This window comes from Rhinichthys klamathensis, unplaced genomic scaffold (assembly GCF_029890125.1).
Source record: "Rhinichthys klamathensis goyatoka isolate OS25496 unplaced genomic scaffold, OSU_Roscu_1.1 h1tg000035l_1, whole genome shotgun sequence".
Taxonomy (NCBI): domain Eukaryota; kingdom Metazoa; phylum Chordata; class Actinopteri; order Cypriniformes; family Leuciscidae; genus Rhinichthys; species Rhinichthys klamathensis.
This window is the reverse complement of record NW_026606583.1, coordinates 1,123,090-1,137,116: the sequence shown is the minus strand read 5'-3', so window position 1 is coordinate 1,137,116 and position 14,027 is coordinate 1,123,090. Positions and strand designations below refer to the sequence as shown.

General features: G+C 36.7%; 1 protein-coding gene across 1 annotated transcript in view; it reads right to left on the bottom strand.

Annotated features, from left to right (window-relative positions):
- heatr1 (HEAT repeat containing 1) overlaps positions 1–13,597 on the bottom strand; it is a 49,645-nt gene extending 36,048 nt beyond the window's left edge. The window contains exons 1-14 of the mRNA XM_056245805.1: positions 13,507–13,597; positions 12,763–12,904; positions 12,255–12,471; positions 11,502–11,643; positions 11,304–11,405; positions 11,067–11,213; positions 5,227–5,438; positions 4,981–5,111; positions 2,391–2,490; positions 2,166–2,270; positions 1,941–2,058; positions 1,011–1,118; positions 778–873; positions 591–673 (exon numbers count right to left, since the gene is read on the bottom strand). Of these exons, the coding sequence (XP_056101780.1) occupies positions 591–673; positions 778–873; positions 1,011–1,118; positions 1,941–2,058; positions 2,166–2,270; positions 2,391–2,490; positions 4,981–5,111; positions 5,227–5,438; positions 11,067–11,213; positions 11,304–11,405; positions 11,502–11,643; positions 12,255–12,471; positions 12,763–12,904 (1,703 nt within the window). The 5' untranslated portion in view covers positions 13,507–13,597. The remainder of the gene's footprint in view (positions 1–590; positions 674–777; positions 874–1,010; positions 1,119–1,940; positions 2,059–2,165; positions 2,271–2,390; positions 2,491–4,980; positions 5,112–5,226; positions 5,439–11,066; positions 11,214–11,303; positions 11,406–11,501; positions 11,644–12,254; positions 12,472–12,762; positions 12,905–13,506) is intronic.
- Positions 13,598–14,027: the final 430 nt, after the last annotated feature.

The following is a 14,027-nucleotide window of genomic DNA, read 5'->3' as shown; positions in this document are numbered from 1 at the left end:
TTTTTATTTCAGAGCTTTTGCTTCTCTGAACGCTTTTCAGAGAAGATAAGGCAAAGTTTTTTTTAGCACAATTCACACCCAGCGGTAATTCAGGGAAAAAAATATCCGAATCCTCCACGTGAACTTTCAATCTTTTAATCTTTTACCGCCGTGTCAATTCTCAATTGATTTTGATTAATATGCGCGAGGGAGCGAGAGAGAGCAATCATCTACATCACTCACCGATCAAATAACAAAAATTGGCTTTGAGAGAGACGAAGGGAGAGCAGGGAAAGGAAATGCAGCTAAACAAATATGCTGCGTGTTTTAAATACCGTAAAAAAATAAATAAAAAGAAACGCAATATGTGGCGGACGGTGTTGATTCTGTGGTGGACCGCCACAAATTAGTCTATGTGTGGGAAACACTGAGTCAAGGGTGTTTGGTGTGATCCACCCCTTGGTTCTGTGACCATTTGATGCTACGCCCCTGGTTGTCATTGCGGATCTCATTGCACAAGCAGTCATCAGATTGATATTTTTGTCATTATTTGTTCATAGATTTGTATAGTTCCAGAGTTAAAGAAGATTAAAAAAAATCAGTTAACTAACCAATCTGCAGATGGTTTGATGCGATGAAGAAGTGAAATCAAACAGGAAACAGTCTCCTCTGGATCAACAAGTCCCACGTGAAGCTGTCAAGCAACCATAACTGACAATTAACATTTAGATTGTACAAAAAGAAAAATTGAAAGTTTACATAAAAAAAACGAAGACATTTAATACATGGTCATCTTACTTGCAATGCTTTAAGGGCAGACAGCACAACCTCTGACGCTTCATCCTTTACTCTCTCCAGCAATGAATCTTTCAAAAATGCCTCATTAAAGCCATTCTGCTCCATAGACACACAGACAAAAAGCATGATGAATTTCATTAATGTGCATCTCGTGGATGTTCAATGGGATGATATGAGAAAAACAAGGTGAAAATGGTAAGCTAACGTCAAAAGAGAATACAAAAGATACACACATGTTGTGAGGTGAGGATCTTCGTCAGGTAGTCTACTGCCATATTTCTCACAGAGGGTAGTGGATGATTCAGGCTGAGCATCAGAGAGGTGTCTGACTCTGGCAGGATCTGCATATAAACAACATTTTAAAGTCTTGTTTTAGTTTTATTAAAGGTTTACTTAAATGATTAAAGATTATTAACAGCGTTCTATTCTCTCTGATTTCGAAAAACTGATTGGAAATTTGAGAGCAGATTGAAAAAGATCTGAATTCCATACACATTCTGAATTCCATTGCAGATCAGTAAATGATGGAGAAAGACCATCTTTAAAGGTAATTATAAATTAAACCCAGATGGAACATTTGACAAACGTAAAGTCATTTGCAGTCATTGTATTGAGAAATTTAATCACTGAAGCTCATCATATGAAAAGTACTCAACACTTACACATAAAAGATTTAATCAAAAAAAACGAGGAAGTTGTTTTATTGAATTTATATATTGGTATTTTATATAATATTATATCATGTTTGCATTTACAGTGTGTTTTAATGCTGTTTAAGGTGTACAGTCTCTTTTTGTTTGTATGAAAATCATAAAAAAAAATTCTAAATAAAACATTTTTTTTTAAAAACAAATATCTCTTATTACAAAGCGCTCTGTACTCCTTTTTAGTTTGAATACTTCTGATTGGTCAATGATGGCATTCTGCATATTTTTTGTATAATACGCATTATTTACGCTTATTGTACGCATCTGTGTCAGTTTCATGCGTCACATATTAACTAATATCAGTTTTACATCGGGGTCCTGATTATCCTGTCAGAATTTATTTTGTGATAAAGGTCAGCTGACTCTATTCTGGAAGTAACAAATAATCCATAAAACTGTAAAGACTGTTTGCAAAAAAAAAAAGCAAAAAAAAAAGCACACAGCATGGTTGCCTACCTGATATTTTCCACAGCTCATAGTAAGAGAGATGAACTGATGAAGCAGACTTTTTTCATCGTCAGAGAACACATTTTTGACACGATTTTCCAGTGCCACATCCAATGCACATGGATACCTACGAGTAAAAAAAAACTCAAAAATCAACAAAACACTCCTTATGATTTAATAACATTTTAGGAGCTGTACTATACCACAAAATTGCAGAAGTGACTATAAACATACCTGGATTCAAACAGTCGTACAGTAGATTGAATTGTCTGATTAAGAGTTGAAATCCTATCTGAGGGAAGCTTACTGCCGCAGGAAAAATACTCCTCAATAAGCAGCCTGTTCAAAGCAATAAATGTAAAAGAATAAAGATTTAATAAAGCAAACCATAAAACATGCATAATGTCCAGGATAAAGAGAGTTTTACTCATAATTGAGGCTAAATTAAACCCTGCTTACTTGGCTGCAGTGTTCTCCAAGTTGTTGGACAGTTGAAGATTCTGAAGCAGTGATTCTAATAGTCCAGTACTTTGAGACAAACCTTCAATCTGCAGCTCACCTATAGGGAAACAAAAAATAAACCAATTAATCATGTGATAGCAGCGATTTTACAATGATTATTAGGTATTATGTACAATGTACAATGGGTCCAGTCCAGGTATTAGTTCCTTGATACTACCAATCAAAAGTTTGAACATTCATACTTTATTTTGAGTACTTTCCATTTTTAGATTAATGACACTTAAACTAAAGGCTAAAATACATTACACAATTTTTGGCCATATTTTTGCAATGATTATCAGTCTGGACCATAGACTGTGACGTCACTCACAGGTTTCTAAAGAGCATTTTTGAAGCCCAAAGTGGGCAGAGCCAGCCGTCGCCATGGTAGCGCGTCACTCTCGGATAAACAAAAATGGGCAAAAAGGGATTAGCTGAGGTGACAACTAACAGACAGCAGACAAATGGCTAGTAGTGACAGCAGCGGCAATACACCTGTCACTCAAGTGACCACACCCTTAATTAGTTTATCTATGCATCATCTTTTTACTTTTAATTCGTTTTATAACTATCATATATCTCTTTTAATTTCTTTTATAACTGGTTTAATTTTCCTTGCTTTTATTTTGTGATTATTTTAATTCCTTTCGGTAAAGCACTTTGAATTGCCATAGTGTATGAAATGTGCTATATAAATAAACGTGCCTTGCCTAATTATGCAGAACTTTAAGGTTTAATATAATTTAAATGGATGAGTAAAAAATTAGGAAAAAAAAATACACCCGCCTCACAGTTGTCATGAAGGGCAAAATTAGCTTTTTGCACCAGGCTGTAAACACATTTTTTTCTGCTGTAAAGTTGGGCATTTTAACATGGGGGATATATGGGATTGACTCTCTTTTGCATCCTGTCTCTAGCGGCCAGTCGATGATTGCAGTCGATTAAGTCACTTCCGTGTTGGTTTCAAGAGAGCGACAGGAAGGTTGCCGCTTGGTCTGGACGCATAGTTGCCAAAGGTCAAAACCAGTCTAGATTTTCAGCATGGGCACAGACTCTTTGATTCGATCCAGTGTGAGGACATCAAACATGTTTGATATTTTGATCCGATTTTAAAACACATTGATTTCATTTCTCACGTATCTCCTAGCAACAAGGTGGATGTTTCTGCGGGAGTTCCGGTGTGGTGTTCGGAACGACCTCGAAGTCAGTCGTTTAGTGCATGTCTTTTTTCTCTGTAACCATTTACAAAGTCTGCAAGTGTATGATGGCTAGTGTTTTAAAATCAGTTTAGATTTTAAATGTAATGTGATGTATTCCAGTCTTTCCAGAAATAATCTTTGATGCACAGGTGAATTAATGTCATGTGAAGTATTCTGCTGTCATCAACAGACAAACAAAGTCACACATGGAAAAAGCTCCAAGCTGCAATCTCATTATTACGGTACCTACACCAAAAAATTAACGCAGCATTTCAGAAGATATGAGAAGAGACATTTTGCCAATATACTTGTCTGACTGATTTAACACAGCTCCTACTATGAGCACTTTGGTGGTCTACATTTGATCTGCAATTAAAATTTTTATGTTTACTATTTTTAATGAAATAGCTTCGCTACTGAACTTGTGACGATGCACTTTCATCTTTTAATGAACGCAAATAAATGATTAAACGACGCAACGTATAGTACAACAAAAATGGCGGTTTTGTCAGTCCGGTTTGGGAATACCGGATGTAGGATGACGTAGGCGTTGACTAGTTGAAAAGAGTGAATGGCGGGGAGAACAAACTAGGTTCAGGTTGTCTGCTGCAGACTCGTCTTTATTCAGCCGACGGAAAGTTGATTACGTCAATGCATGGATATGTAATCTGATTCCTGGATCTAAGCGACGTGCATATGGATTTACTGGCCGTTTGCCGTGGTCACTGAGAGGAGCGAAGCGCTGTTGTTGACGTCCCAGTCATCCAGAGAGACTACAGTTTGAGCGATCTCTTCCAAAGGTATTTGAAGTGTCTGAGAGAAACTTCTAGAATATTTCTCAGCAATGAGGGGGTTACGTTGCTGTTTTTGAAGGAATTAAACTCACAGCTATATTGTTAGTAGAGGGAGAAACTGCACAGATAGGTGATTCACATACAGATCTCTCTCTCAATAATTAATTCAAATAAATGCAATAATTCATGCATTCAAATGAATGTAATTTTACATTACACAATGTAAACCCTGCATTTACAGGGTTAGGGTTAAGACACTGCTTTATCGCTGTATCTGATTTTAAGTTGGAAGTATGCTAATAAAACAGCCATAATTTTTACCCTTCCAATTCAAATATTGCCCTGCAAACATCAATAACAGCAAATTCTGAATGTAATTCTTTGCTTCCACGTTGTGCAGTAAAATCTTTTAATGCACAGCTAGCTGTGGATTATCCCTTACATGTGTATATATATATATATATATATATATATACACATACACATAAATACACACATTCCATAATTTATGAATTTTGATTTCATGGTTCACACAGAGCAAAGATAGAAACCAACCATCCTGCGTCATCACAGATTGTATGAGATGGGGCAGCAGGTATCTCAGTAAGGGACTGATGTCATGGACTGTAGCTATAGTCTGGAGTGTGGACACCAGGGTAGGGGTAGCAGACAGGCACCCAAATGCCCTAATGGGAAAAGACACAAAAAAAATAAGAATTTTAGATGCAGATAATTATGAGAGAAATATACTAGACTAGTCCTATTCAAGGACAAAGTAGAGTACAAATTACTAAAACTTACTTTGGACCAACTACACCTTCTTTCTGGTTCTGCAAGAGGATGATAATGCAGCTCAAACCCTCTCTGGTCAGCTGTGGCATTTGACCTAGAGACCTGCACAACAGCAAGGTCAGAGTGTCCACCAGCTGATCCTCCATCACTACCTTCACAGCCATCTGACACACGATCATGTAAGTGGCAGCAGTGTAGTCTAAAAAGCTAGATTTCAGCCCCTGGTTATGTAGGGAAAAAGCAGAAAATTATTTAGGTTCAGTTGCTTAGATCCTTTCTTGGAACAATATTCCTATCATATGTTTATTTTTGTCCGTTCCATTTGGTGATATTTACCTTTAAAATGTGGTAGAGAAATATATTATATAACTACAATTAAGCAATTTTGAGTACACTGCATTTGCTATCATTAAATTATATTATGTATATATGGGTAATACATTGCCCCCACTGCTTGATATAAACACTGGGAACAGTTATTGACTACGTTTACATGAACATCATCACTCCGATACTAATGGAATCTGGCAATATACCTATTAGTATTATTAGAGTCATGAGAACTCTCCAATTCGATTGACTAATTTAGTTTAAGACAATATTTATTATGCAGACTACTTAAATTGAGAAATGTTCAAAAACAGGATGCTGTATGTCATTTTATTTAAATTTTATTTCAAGTTATATTAGATTGTAGATAAATAAAGCTTGTTAAAATTATTTTTTTAAATAAGAGAAAATCACTGCCTATTCTGAATTTATAAACAATGTACGGTAGTTATTTTCGTCTGAAAAAAAAAACCCCTTTAGGAAATGAAAGAAACATGCATTTACATGGAGCACTGTATACCTTATTACTAATAATGAAAATGCTCCATGAAAACACCTCAATCGGAATAAAAGTGCCTAAACTGATCGAAATTTCAATCGGTTTGAGAGGGGAGGGATACAACTTATTTTTTAATCCAATCTCTAATCCATTTGATAGGAGATGTAAACACTTGACCGGATTGAAAACCGAAAATGGAAAGTTTCGCGCATGTGCAATAACGTAGAAATGGCAACGATGTTTGACACACAGAACTAGCTGATGTTGTTTTTAACTCTTTCCTTGCCAGCGTTTTTGAAAAAAGCACAAAGCTTCACGTGCTCGTCGTCTCCTAATCAGGACCCGGATTCACTGATCTATATAAATGTCATTCTATATAGATCAGTGCCCGGATACATAAATATTAAGTCGGCTTTCTAAAACAAAGAAGAGGAGGATGGTTAGTACATGACAACAGTGGGAAACTCTGTATATTGGTTCAGTGTGCGCATGTCAAAAGACTAAATCCGATTTAAAGCTTGTGACATGTAAACGCGAACATCAACCCGAGCACTTCATTTAGCATTCATGTAAACACTGTTTGGATTCATCAATCGTAATGATTTAATTTCGATTGAAACCAAAAGTCTCCATGCAATTTAAATTTCTGGAGTGATACGACTTTTTAATAGAATATAATTTATTAAAGTGCCCCTCAGGGGCGTCACTAGGATTTTCATTTTAGGGGGGCTAAGCCCCCAATATGATTTTTTTAAAAATATAAAAAAAAGGTAACACTTTAGTTTAGGATCTAAAGATCACTATTAACCATTTTCGTTACGATGCAAAGGCACGGTTTTATAATAACTGTGGTCCCAAATGTGAGGTAGGGCAAATAGGGGGGTTCGGGGTCTCCCTGAGAAATTTGATTTCTCTGATCTACATATGTGCATTTTAAGATGTTCTGAAGGCCAAAAAATGGGCAGCTGATTATTTTTCTCTCCTCATCAGCATCACACTCTTTTTCTCTTTGTTTTTATCTTGCCCTGTCTCTTCCCCTCATAAAGCTGAGCTTTGACTGATATAGGCTTTTCATTTTTGTCTGTCAGTGAAGAAAGTAAACATAGGGTCAACTGATAGGTTGATTTTGCCTATGAATCATTTTCTCAGACGCGTTTATTTACTGAAAGCTACTAAAGGTAATTAAGTTTATTAAATGCATTCACAATATGTAGGCTACACATTTATTATTGATCTTATGCCTAATACAGGGCCGTAGACAGGGCTTTATAATCACAGAGGTCCTACATTTGAGGTTGGTAGGGGGTTCAATTTTTTTTTATTTCTCTGATATGTGCATTTCAAGACGTTTGAAGACCAAAAAAAAGGATAAGAAATAGCTTTAAAACCATGTCAGTGGGCAGATTATTTGTCAATACCTGCTCTCTTCTCATCTCCATCACTCTTTCTTTTTTTCTCAGTCTCTTCATCCCTTTCTCATCCCTTTCTCTTCCCCTCCTAAAGCTGAGCTTTTTTAATTTACTAAAGGCTACAATTTGTATTATATTCTCAATATGTACACATTCATTATTAATCTTGTGCCTAACATGATGAAAACGGCTTTGTTAATGTTTCTTGTAAACTAATTATTACATTACATGAGTCACGTTACATAGGCCTATTTTAAGTTCAAAATGGCGAAATTAGACAAAACTATATTAGTTTGCCTGATTATTTTTTGTCATTCGTTTAACATTTATGACCTAATAAAGTAAAATATGAAATGTTAAGTTTAGCTACTTACATCTTATCTCGCACTTGACCGTACGCGTCGAGTCGCACTGTTAAAATTCGCGCTCAGCAACGTCTGTGAACATAAAGCCTGCCTACTTTGATTTGATTGGTCATCTCAAATATTCTGACATTGACGAGCAGTGACAGACCAATGAGGCTCAGATGAACACACACGTGAACACACACCCTGTCCTCCGTTTCTGACGTGCTCTCTGCTCGGCGCCGCTGCGGATTGAAGATGAAGAACGCGCTGAATCGGATTATAACAAGACTGAAGCGAATACGAATTTGTGTAGCCTACATTAATCTCACATTTTTAGGGGGGCAGAAGTTCTAGGCAGAACGAACAGTATTTATATCGTTTTTACCTCTTGTAACGCATAGACCGAAGCGCCCACGCCCTCAGATCACTTGGACCTGGCTGTGTTTACAAGAGGTAAAAACGATATAAATACTGTTCATTTTCTCACACAAACCACTTGTTTCGTGTCTTAGGCCATCAATGTGTACTTACATTTACGAGTCATTAAATTATGTTTAATTTGGACTTCTCTGTGCATGCTCTTTGAGGTGGTGACCATAGACCTGCATTATATGACTGACAGACAAGAACGGTTTGACCTAAAAATATCAAAATTGAAACTACTGCGGAAACAAAGACACCTACATCTTGGATGCCCTTGAGGTAAGCTAAAACATATCAAAACTTAATTTCAAAGTGAACTATCCCTTTAAGTTCAGTTATGGTAATGGGCGTTTAGCTTCCGAAATACGCTGTAAGTGGTAGACCAATCACAACCGACTGGCCCATCTGGCCAATCAGAGCAGAGTAGGCTCACGGAAAGGAGGGATATAGAGAGACCGATTCATCCATTGAGTCATTTGAGAATCATTGAAAAATGTGGTGATGTGCAATGTATATTATTAGAAAATAAAACAGTTTTTTGACCTTTGATGCATGTAAACCTGTTATAGGAGACCTCCACAACAAAATTAGAAGCCTTTAAAATATCACTTTAACAGAAATGATTAAGAATGATAATTATTATTAACAACTGCCTGGCACTTTTCATTTCGTGGTGTAGTTGTCAGGCATTTCTTAAAGGAAAACTCCGGCGCAAAATGAACCTTTGGTCTAATAAAACATTGGTACCTAGTCAACCGTTCTCTGAGATTTGTTTTCATGATAATCGAATGTAAAGAGTTTTACCTCTAAAAACTGTTTAACGTATAACGCTAGTAATGGGGGCATCTATTAAGTAAAAATAAATCACTAGTTTATACCACTAACAAAACTCAAAATAGCCCCACACTAACACAGTAACATAATGAGGGTCCCTACATGCAAAACGAAGCATTGAGAACTTTGTAAGTGTACAGACCGTTTAATAAGAAGATATTTTATGAAGACAGTCCACTTCGTGTATACAGACAGGAGCCATCTTTGGAAAACAGTCTCGACTAATCAAACCACGAATGCCATTCATACAGTTCAGAAATTCACTGAACTTCATACAGTTCAGCTCACTTAGCACGTCGTTCGTGGTTTGATTAGTCGAGACTGTTTTCCAAAGATGGCTCTTGTCTGTATACACGAAGTGGACTGTCTTCATAAAATATCTTCTTATTAAACGGTCTGTACACTTACAAAGTTCTCAATGCTTCGTTTTGCATGTAGGGACCCTCATTATGTTACTGTGTTAGTGTGGGGCTATTTTGAGTCTTGTTAGTGGTATAAACTAGCGATTTATTTTTACTTAATAGATGCCCCCATTACTAGCGTTATACGTTAAACAGTTTTTAGAGATAAAACTCTTTACATTCGATCATCATGAAAACAAATCTCAGAGAACGGTTAACTAGGTACCAATGTTTTATTAGACCAAAGGTTCATTTTGCGCCGGAGTTCTCCTTTAAGGTGAGAAGTGTTAGCCATAATTAAAGTATTGTGGAAAAAGTAGTAACAAAACTAATGACTCAGCATTCTGTATGGCAGCATAATTGAATCATCCGAAAATAACATCGGACAACCACGTACACAGGAATTTTCCAATGTCTACATGCAAACAAGCAAAGCACTGTATTGGGAATATGACTGCAACCTGAATATAGACTTCAAATGGAATTTGATGTCAATGTAAATAATAGTCATTGAAAAAATCTTATCAGTTGGTGTTACGTTCCACACGTGTGTGTGTTATGTTTTTGTTATTCTGTGCACGTTGGTGTGTTTATCACGTGTTGGTCGTTATGCTCATTATCCTCTCTCTGTCTCGATCACCCTATCTCTGCTTATAGGTTGCTGTGATTGGCCGAGTCGGACGTCATTCATCCTTAAGGCGGGGCTTGATGATTAATTGGAGGCCGTCCTAGCTGGTTAAAAGGATGTTGTGTTCATTGATGCACTCTCTCTCTGTAGCTTTTGGTAGCAAACTCTGTGCTCTTTGTAGTGATTTGTGCTCTTTGTAGCGATCTGAGCTCTTAGTAGCGGAATGAGTTTGTGTATGCTTTTGCCTGAATGAGTGTTGTGCTATGTGCTTTGTACTTGACATGTTTTCCTTTTGGATGGGTGAGACTCATTTGTGTTGTCTACCTTTTGCTTGCTTTTCTGGGGAAAGAACATTGGCAAGTATATCGCGATATACATTGCACCCGTAGCAGATAATTGTTAGACACACCAGGTAAGAAGTGAGCGCCACTCCTTGTATTTCTGTTTTATTAGATAGTTTAGTTAGGGTGCCAGATGCACCGAAGATTTCGGTTTATTTTCTACATTTTACTTTGGTTAGATTAGTTTAGATTAAGGAGTTTTTTGTTATCTTGCGTTCTTTCTTTTGGCGCCACTTTTGTTCTTTTCCTATTTATTGTTTGTTTATTCACCCTATCATTTATTGTATATAGCACACATTATTATTTGACTGGATTCAATGGCTTCGGCTTATGGAAATAAATTCCAGTTATTTTCTCTTCAAAATGAGTCTGACATGTGTTTTTCCACCACACGCCACTTCCAGCAGTACACTCAATATATAAATGTTGCGGTACCAGCCCTAGACCCACAACGGTTCGTAACAGTTGGCTACGAATTAAAATTCTGATTATCAAAGCTTATATTATATCAATGTAACATCAAAAATAATTATACAATATTACAAAAATATAATCCATCAAAAATATCTCAGACACATATACATATATAATATAAACTTAACCACATCTGCATTACGTTACTGAATTATTGTCTTACCAGTTGTACAAATGGAAGCAGCTTGGAAATGATAGAGTTAGTTATCTTCTCCACTGCATCAAGTGCAGAAACGATGGTAGATGCATAGAAAGAGAAAATCACACGCAGTTGTGGACAGTTCCCATCCCGAAGTAATCCAGAGTATGCCTACAATATGATTCAAAGCATTAACCAGAGCAGAATTACTGGATGGCAGACTTTAACCAGCATAGATAGCACACAGCCCAGGTTTCTTACCCTTACTGAATTTGTGACCATAGAACAAATGAAATCCATGAAGCCTAAATCCTTATAGCAGTGTGTGAGCAGAGTTCCTCGGGCCAGGGGAACACCAGGTTTCTATAGATAAAGCACAGGCCCCAAGAATATCTTTCTTTACACTGACAAGTTGACAACATATATGTCACTTATATGATACGAATTGATATGATTTACCTGAAGTCCATGCAGCCAGTGCCAGTTGTGGGTTGGATCCTCTATCTTTAAAAGCTGGATCACTCGTACAAACACTTTAGTCTCATGATACGGTAAAACACAAGCAATCAGGCTGTCCTTGTTGTACAGCTGAATGTGAAATCTGAAATCAAGTTCAATTTGTTAAGTGAAGATTTTTATAAGTGAAGTGACAGGTCAAGATTTTTCCATGCTGCAATATTATATTATAAAAGGTGTATGATTTTTATGCTACTAGTTCTCAAAACGATACTGCAAAAAATAATTACCAAACCAGTGGTTTTCAGGAAGTCAGCCTACAAATGGTTTACTTACAGCTGTCTTTGTATATTCAGCAGCATTTCAAAATTCAATAAATTACACACTTTAAATCAAGAAAATCCCTAAAACAGCACAATTTTGCCACTTACAAGTTTATCGCACTCAAACCCCCAGTTTCACAGACAAGGCTTAAGCCTAGTCCTAGACTACAATGCATGTTGCACCGTGCACTGGCATATCTAAGAAATATGTCAGTGCCATTGTTTTGTCTCAAGATGCACATCATCAGTAATGTTTTTTCTAAGGCACGTTTATAAAAGCTACGTACAGGTCCTAATTAAACTAAAGCCTAATCCTGGCTTATTCTAAGACCTGTCTGTGAAACCAGGCCTAAATCAATAGTCTGCAAACTGTTGAATCACAAAGTGAGACTTAAACACGCAAGTGTGAAAATGGCAAATCTACTGAATTTACCTGTGTATTAGCCATTCAATGCATTTCAGAGCAGGCTTGAGCAGAAAGTAAGGTGACAGTCGAGTAAGAAAGAGTGAGATGCTCTTGTCCAGTTTCTTGTTGACTTCTTTTGACTGAATGCTGCGCTCTAAAGTTAGAGAGGCTTGACTAAACAGAGTCTCCTGAAACTCACTGAATGCTGGATCAATACCCATCAGCTCCTCAAGTCCTGTGCAGCCTGTTCAGAAATATCAATTACAGCTGAAATTAGGCAAGGTGACTATTACTGCTTGATGCAATAATTATTTACAGTGATTAGGTTGCATTTTATTTTACAGTACGTGTACTTACCTAGGAAAGTACTTGTGAATAAAAGGTAACTAAATGGGTTAAGGTTAGGTTTAGAAGACTATGCAGCGTTATTTTCATTTGATTACTTCATTCAATTTCTGTACTGACCAAGCTTCAGTGTGTTCGTAGAGGGTAGGAGGAAAAACAAGAAAAAGCTCTGGTAAGACAAGCAACTCACCCAGTGCATAGAAGGTGCTGCGGTCCATGGTAGCAGCATCTTTAGGGTCAAAGAGCACAGAGGCCACCTCTTTTCGACTGAGCAGATTCGAGTCATTCTGGGGCAAAGCCAGCCGCTTCAACTGATGTGCTAATGATGTCATCTAGAGACATGTGATAATAAAATAACTTCTGTTTTTACACAAGGTAACCAACCATTCTGCAGTTTTAGTGGATAAATCTAAATGTTATATATTGTATCAAACGTCCTATTTCACCTCAAAATAAAGTATATTTTACATAAAGAACTTTAGTTTAAAAGTAAGGAATTTATTTGCATCGCAATATTATTTAATGTTGAGATTAACCTCATCACCTTTTAGTTTAATTTTCATTGCGATTATCATTGGATTTTTCATTACTATATAATACAATTGCGAAAAAACAATCTGAAATCATTTTCATTTATTTTGACCGGTGAAAAAGGACTTGGACAATGGACATATTCTTGACAGGCTGCATGAGATTTGGCACATAAGTTATGTAGTGGACCACAAATAGTACCTTATATTGATATAACAAAACAGACGAAGATGTTTAAATTAAAATCAAAATGACATGTGAGAATTCTTTTGGCCTGCTAAAGCACTTTATTTGCATACAATCAGGCTATAGCGACACATGGAAAAGTTATTCGCATAAAATATCAAATGTTTTGATCCAGTTTATGTGTTTAATAGTCGTAACAGTAAATATATTATCATACCTTTGGTTGCAGTTATTACAGCAGTGTCCACGTGTGTGAGCCTGGCAGCCTGCAAGTGTATATTTCGCTCTCTGGTTTGTTTTCGGTGGCAGATGAATCAGTTTCTGTTGTTATACTGCCACCTAGTGCATCGGATGGTCTCTTTGGTGTTTTACGACAGTGTTGGCATCCATAATCTTGCATTACTGCCACCTGCTGTCTCACTTTAACTTAATATAATAAAATTCGTCCTTTCAGTCCAGTGTCCAGTCCAGTCCTCCTTAGCAAATGAAAAAAATATTCTGTCCTTGGTCATTTGCACATTCATACTATAGCCTACTTTTTACATTATATACCTTATTCAGAGCAGCGCCACGGGAAAGCGAGGCTGTGATGGAAACACATGTTTTCAATGGAATCCGCTGTAAAAAGCTAGATCCACAGCTCATGGTGTCTAGAGTTTTTCTTGTCTACTGAAGTTTCTTGGAAAGACATTTTTTTGCAGTGTTTCGTAAGCAGAACAATCAATAAACTGTCTATAT